The sequence below is a fragment of the Rhagoletis zephyria genome, unplaced genomic scaffold, assembly GCF_001687245.7.
Source record: "Rhagoletis zephyria isolate East Lansing unplaced genomic scaffold, Rhagoletis_zephyria_1.1 Rzeph_scaffold_00359, whole genome shotgun sequence".
NCBI classification, from domain to species: Eukaryota; Metazoa; Arthropoda; class Insecta; order Diptera; family Tephritidae; genus Rhagoletis; species Rhagoletis zephyria.
The window spans coordinates 90,665-98,195 of record NW_016157443.1 but is presented as its reverse complement, the minus strand read 5'-3'; the positions used below and the strand labels follow the sequence as shown (position 1 = coordinate 98,195).

Genomic DNA, 7,531 nt, shown 5'->3' with positions numbered 1-7,531 from the left:
GCATACATATGTCCTTCAACAACAGGCCACAAATAAATTCTTTCACCAAGGACTATATTTCATTCAGGTATACAGCATAACTGCTACAAGTAGCAAACTATTTTGGGGGTGTTAACATGTGCTTACTTGTTCTTTGTTTCTGCGGCACAAACGATTATAATATCTTCGTTATTTACTTTTCTCTGTAGAGACAAAATACATGCATATGTTCATACAAGCACAAATGCATATATACATAAATACGTACATACAAACATATATAAATATGCATGTGAGGTGTGTACACATGTATGAATATAACTCTAAAAAATAATTCATTCCATAATCTATGCTTATGTATGTAATCAATTATATTTGTTGTTTTAAATGCTGCCCTAATATAATACTTTACATATATGTATGCATATGTACATACAATTATTAACATACTTTCGTACATAATCTATTGACATACATTCCCACATTTTTATGCACAAAAATGCATGTGTTGTATAGTACACTCGGAGCGCTCGCTCGTCGCTCACTCGTCTTTCCTAGCAGAGTGAGTATGCAGACAGCTACTCGCCTCGCACTGCGAGCGAGGCAACACACAACAGCCTCGCTCGTTTAATAGGAGCGCGAGCAAACAAGCAGCGCTCGCTCGTTTGGCGAGCGAGCCAAACTTATCGTGCCTCGCCTCATTGCTGCCACGAGTACGAACTGCGAGCGCCTCGTTGTCTGCGAGGCATTGAGTAGGAGTTTGCTCGCGCGCTCGCTCGAACTCCGAGTTTTTGCCCACCCTGATAAAAACTAACAACCTTTCTTTAAAACTACTATTTTGAGTACCAGTATTAAAATAATTATGATTTAAGTTTTCGAAATTCGGGTATGCCATACGCAATATTTTGGGCGCACAACTCCTTTTTGAGCAGGCGACCTTCGGCCGCGCTTCAAAGTACCAGCTTTAGCCGTACCAATATCTCGACTGCGCTATTATCCACAGTGTTATGTGCCCGCCGAAGTTAAGTTTAGTGGTTCTTTGTTCCATATTGAATAAGCTTGTTTGTTCAATTTATTTTAAACATTTACATACATATGTATGTACTAGAGCTCGGGCTATTCGGTTAATCGATTAACCGAATATGTAAACTTGCTACGTAGCAATCTAGCACGAATTTTTTGCCTTTCCAACATCTTTACACCTAAAATTCTATAAATCGTTATCCCCCTTTTATTTTAACAAATGTTTTTGACGATTTTTTTATGTACTGTGTATATTTGCATGATTATAAAATTTCAAAAATACTAGATAATGGAATAAGCTGCATAGTTGGCAATTCCACACAAGTTTTTCCCTTTGCGCAAACGCATATATCCATCTTCTCCCCACATTTCTCCCCACCAATTTTTTAGAATCCAATAATCTTTTGTGTAGCCCACGACTAGCATAGCATGGTTAACCGTGTCTGATGAGCAAGAGTCGTCGTCGTAAATGCCATCGCTGCAAAAAGTAATATCTTTAGATTTCATAAAGGTTTAATAAAAGCATATAACATTTATAATTAATTGCAATAAGGACATCTGTTACCCGAAGTACGGGTCGTAAATTAATAGGTCCACAGAAAGGTAATCTTTACATTCACTATCTATGGAGATTATATCGCTGATGACTCCTAGTTTCTGCCCAATCCTGGGGAGGGACTCGACTCTAAAAACTGAGCTAAATGAACTTTAGCTGACTACTTGACCGTCACTCAACTTAGCAGTGCTTGACTTCGTAAAGGGTTTTGATGCCCTTACTGTTATCTAAAATTTTACAGCAGAACTTATCTTACAAATGTCAAAAGTGAACTCTGATGGACTCCTTACCCTGCAAGAAATTAAATTACTTTGAAAGTAATTTATAAAGTACTTTATTTTCAATAATAACTGATTTAAATTCTCACTTTTTCCCCTGCAACGAACTTTTGTATTTAACATGGCGATGTCCTAGGATGCAGTCGATTATCCGACTATGCATTTGATTTCAACTACTTTAAAATGCATTTGGCTTAAAGCGCTTCAAAGTAAGTATGTTTCGTTTGAATACGCCTACGTTCTGCACTTCACAAACGTGTGAGTGTGCTTTCAATTGTTCAGTTTGAATTGCGTGCAAGCAGCAAGTCGATTGTTCGACTCTGCATTCGATTTCAACTACTTTAAAATGTATTTGGATTAAAGCTTTTCAAAGTCAGTATGTTTTTTGAATACGCTTTCGTTCTGCACTTCACAGATGTCTTTTCATACTTCCAAAACACAAATTGTTTCTTTGAGTAAAAAGAGTATCAAAATTCGAAACATTTACTCACTGCATTTGTTTCAAAATAGTCTTTCAATTAATTGATTTAAAAAATCACTTGCTTCCGTTAGGGTAAAAATCAGGGACGTGAACCGGTTTTGAACCGAACCGATTTTGAACCGGAAAACCGCTCTTTTCTATTAATTAACTGAACCATTAACCGAACCAAAATTTTCCACAAATGTTTGATCCGAACCGAAAACCGAACCACTTTCTATAAAGATTGAAAGGTTCGTGTCAACCAATTTTCAATAGATAAATGTACCCACTTTTTTTTGTTTTTGGTAATACCCACATGATAATACCCACCATGTTTATTTACCATGTGACAATATCAAATGTAAAGGCAACCCATCTCATTTGACAGACACTTGACCCTTAACCTTGCGCGTTGTTGCACTTGACACTTGACACTTAAACTTGCGCGTAATTTTTTTGTTTTTCGAACCGTTGAACCGAGCCGAATCCCCGGTTCAAAGGCCAAAAAACCACTTTGACGAACCAATCCAAAAATGCAAAAACGGTACGAACCGCTGAACCGAACCGACCAAACTTTTCATCCGGTTCACGTCCCTGGTAAATATAAATAAACCGACTTTGTAAACTGACCTATAAAGCTGAAAAGTCCGTGGAGTTGCATTTATAGAAACGGGTACTGGTCCAATGTGCGCCACTGCCGCTTCAATTGCCTTCTCATCCTTTGCTGGTAGTATTGCCCATGATGTCACATTTACCACAGCAAGCTCTGGGGCAAATTGGCATACACCTTTCTGCAAAAAAAAAACACAGTTGAAAAATGTTTTATGTATGTATATACCATTTTAGTACCAAAACATTTACATGTAAGACCCTGCAACTTATTCGAATATGTTGCGGTCGCAGGGGTTAGCAAAAGCCTTAAAACTATTTACGTTTTAATTCCCGCCTGCTCACATTAAAATTACAGTCAATTTCAGGTCACCACTTTAAATGCAGATGATGATTCTTTTAAAAATTCCTTTACGTATGCAATACAAATTTATACAGGGTGTCCTAGACCACCCTCCACCCCTTTAAAATGAAGGGAAATGTGACCTACTAAATGGAGGATGCTCTATCTTTTGGTGTTATCACCGACTTTCGGTTTCGACCGGATAGATATACATATTTTTACTAAAGATTTCGATTCTAGGGATAAAAATACGTAACTTTTGCGGAGCTGTAAAAATTTGCAACGATTGTGCTACTAATACGATTACAATCAAAATTGATTGTTTTTTTTCTGATTGTAAAAACTACAACCTACAATCAAATATAGCCCACGACTACAATCCTTTTGATTATAAGCACTTCTTATTGCAATGATTTTGAATGCAATCAAGTCACTGATTCAATCAAACATTCTAATTGCAATCTCAAAAATACAAGTTATAGTTACCATAGTTAGAGGGGGTGGTCTAGGACACAACTGATGTTAAAAACCGTCAATGCTGTCAATGAGTAATTGTAATTGTAAGTGACTTAAATTGAAAATAAAAAGCACTGAACTCCAAATTTTAAGCAAAAAAATAATTACTTTTATTTTCTGAGCAAAACTAAAACTAAAAAATGTTTACTAAAAAGTTACATATATTTAATTATAAACTTTATGATCGGTTTCTGATATAAACAACAGTAAATATAGGGTTTCCATGCGAAAAGAAGCGCTTTTGATATTTTCAACATTCAATAAACGCTACCTTGGATGCCATAAAAAAGACCAAATACAATTAGAGTGGCGTGCTTTTGTGTAAAGCGCTGAACACCTGAAAAACTCTGAGCACCAGAAAACCCTTTTGTACTCTTACCTTCGAAACATATCTGTAATCCTGTTCACGCATAATGCCCCCGGTTTCCTGTAGATATTTCAGCGTGTTCCGTAGAGATCCACCAGTACAACCCTGGTTACCATGCGAAACACTACAATCGACAATCTGCTGGGGGCTGAAACGAGAGTATAAAGGACCTGAGATATGCCCTCCGCAACACATCTTTTAAAGCGGTATACATAATCGTGCCATACACGGAAAAGGTTCCTACTTCAGATAAAACGTGGCTAATGTGGTCGTTAATAAGCTTCAAAATACGTGTGAAAAATATTGTACAAGGAATTGGCTTACCTGAGGTGTAATACCCGTCTCGTCCGTTTAAATACTTGTCCCTCAATGCTCTCGGCTATGCTGAAGGCGTAACAAGAGCCACAGGTTTTTTGATTATCCGGTTGGGTGTTGAAGCCTTTGGTACGCCAATCTATAGCCTCAGGCGTTAGCTGCATCAGCGGAGAGCCCACAATCTCCGAGTCTAAATCGACTCCGGCTCCAAAGCGTTTGCTTTTCAACAAACGTAGAAACCCCTTAAGATAATAATCGTTGTTCTGAAATGTTGACAAATAGATAGTATATTCTTGAATATTATTCAGAGAACGAAGGTAACAATTAATCAATTCAAATGTTCGCATGAACACTTATGAAAGAAAAATTTCTGTCTTAACTGATATACACAATATCTAGAATAGGGCTGCCAGACGTCCTGGTTTTCCAGGATTTGTCCTGATTTAGACAAATTGTCCTGGTGTCCTGGTCCACACTAAAGTTGTCCTGGTGTCCTGGTCCACACTAAAGTTGTCCTGGTTTTTTAATGAAGGCCAATGCAGACACCTCTCTAATTTTAAGCAGATTTTGCTACGAACAAAAGGTTAAGCTTTCTGTCATAATGATAGCGAAACTTTTTTTCTAACATGTTGAATATCTGGTGAGTTTACCTTCTTTCTGTTTAGCTTATTTGTTTAAAATCTCAATTTTTTTCAGGCAAATGCCAAAAATGTGCAAGTTCCTGATCAGGTACACGGCGGTGGGGTCATACATAAGTAATACCCAGAAGGTAATTTCAGGATCTAAAATCTCATCCAAAAGGCCTTTTTTTCCTTTCTCCTTCATTTTTTGTATGGAGTGCTCAATTATGAGCTTTCAGAAGGGCTTTTGTAGGACGCTTTTTGAAGAAGGTCTTTAAAAAGCTTTCTTAATTCATAAAAATCATACTTCTTTAAGGAATTTATGTAAGGTTCATATCAAATAGTTTTATTTAGACTTAAAATGCCTATTGAATCTTATTTGTAATGCTAAGTAATATAAACATTTACTTAGGTTTATCTGTGTAAATTATAAATAGGAAACACTTTTCTAGGAAGCATGCAGGGAAGCACTTTTTCAGTCCTTGTTGGGTAAGCTTTTAGAATGACTTCACTTAAGACAGCCGACCTAAATTATCTTCAGGTTATGCATATACAAAATGGCAAAAATGGTCATGAAGCGCGTTGTAGAATATGCGGAAATTTGCTAATGGTAGCATGGGCGTCGCTACGAAGTTTACCTTATATGTAGGTATACAATCTTCGATTATTACCGCAGCGACCACAAAAATGCAATTACCAATATAGCAACTCAGTTGCCAGCTTGCAGTTGCCATCTGTAAAACCATTTCAGCCAGTAGCCACCCAACTGAGGTTCGGTTGCCATAAGCCTAAGTAGACTCAGCTCGATATTCTGATCACATACATAAGTACACATTTTCATGAGTCTATCTCTTCTTACTCTGGTACTTACAAATATCGGGCCAAAGTTATAATACCATTTCATGCTCATGAAAGGTATAGTTTTCAGATTTCAAATCGGTGAAGTAGGTAACAAAATATAAATTTAAGTATTTTCTTTACTTCTTCCCGGCGTATCTATTAAAATGTCATTTTCAAAAATTTCATGCATTGCTATGCCATTCCATCTCAAACATACTGTTATAGCATGTAATTGCTTCTTAGCTCAGCTGTTGTTTGCTGTTGTGTTTCTGCAGCATATTTTTAATACTGTTTAATCCTGCCTTGTATGAAAATGTATATAGCAGGGTGGGCAAGGCCGAGGCCGAAAAGAGCCACATCTAAGAGTTCTAAATGCTGCAAAGAGCCACAAAAAAGAATAAAAAAAACAAAAACTTTATTTTTAAATAAAATTATTATTAGAAATGAAAAACATTAATTTTATTATTATTCTATTGTACGTAAGATAGATATAAAAGAAAATTCAAAAGATTCCTTTGGCTTTGGTTTTAGGTCAGTTAAAGCCGTTCGTAACAATTCTGTTAAATGTTGGATAGTCAATAGGTACGTTCGTTTAAAATCTCCAGTAAAAAATGTCCAACGGCGAAATTCCGACGAAATATCATCTGTTCTCTCACAAGAGAAAAGTATCCAAAATAGTACGCGAACAGAAAATTTGCAGAAACTTACAAACTAGACGAACAGCTGATAGAAATTTTGTTTACATTAACAGGTCTATTCTGCACTTTACCGAAGATTTTGTGACCGGAAAATTTTATTACCAAAAAATGTTACCACTTCTTGTCACCGCGATTCTAGGTGCGTTGGTAATGCAGTGAAAGTATTCAGAAACTCAGCTATGAAGATTTGTGGAAATTCCTGTATTGCATATTTCGCGGGGCAATATTTTGTTACCAGCTTCTGAGATGGTAACCAAATTTACCGGTTACAAAAGAGCACAGAATGCGAAAAAGGTTTAAAAATTGACAGACACTTTAATTACCGGTTATAAAATTTATGTTACCAGCGCAGAATAGACCTGTAAAAAGTATAAAATTGAAAACGTAAGAAAACAAATCCTGAATTCTTATCCTGACACAGTTTACTGACTAAACGAATAATTACTTATTTCTTACAAGTTTAATTAGTCGTATTTTACTATTTCAACTTCCAAACCATCAAATTCAATTTAGGGATTTGCGTAAANAAAGAATTTAAATTCCAGTAAATTTACCGTTCATATTTCTGAGCAACATTGCCAGATTTGAAAAACATTTTTCAAACAAACGAAAAAGTTCAACTTTATTTTATTTACTTTGTGAGAAACAAAACCAAAGAATATCACGTATGTATTACGAGCACTTTTAAACTCACGTTTTTTATCATGAAAAAGGTAGAATTTATAATCTATAGCGCTTTTGTAGATAAAATATGTGGTAGAACTCTAGCTCTAAATTGTAACTCTGCTTACGATATATCTTCGCATACCGCGCGGTGAACGCTGCATGCTGCGGTAGAGTTCTGTACCGCGGTGTACCGCACTTCCAATACCGCGTCTGTTTGAGTGCTCCCATATACCGCCATGGTATTTGATACCGCATATCGTA

The 7,531-nt window shown here is 36.3% G+C and overlaps 1 protein-coding gene across 1 annotated transcript in view; it reads right to left on the bottom strand.

The window, feature by feature from the left end:
- Nucleotides 1-1,267: 1,267 nt before the first annotated feature.
- Nucleotides 1,268-7,531, bottom strand: part of CtsL4 (Cathepsin L4) — a 52,400-nt gene continuing 46,136 nt past the window's right edge. Inside the window, exons 3-6 of the mRNA XM_017610975.1 lie at nucleotides 4,456-4,709; nucleotides 4,144-4,279; nucleotides 2,927-3,087; nucleotides 1,268-1,480 (exon numbers count right to left, since the gene is read on the bottom strand). Of these exons, the coding sequence (XP_017466464.1) occupies nucleotides 1,285-1,480; nucleotides 2,927-3,087; nucleotides 4,144-4,279; nucleotides 4,456-4,709 (747 nt within the window). The 3' untranslated portion in view covers nucleotides 1,268-1,284. The remainder of the gene's footprint in view (nucleotides 1,481-2,926; nucleotides 3,088-4,143; nucleotides 4,280-4,455; nucleotides 4,710-7,531) is intronic.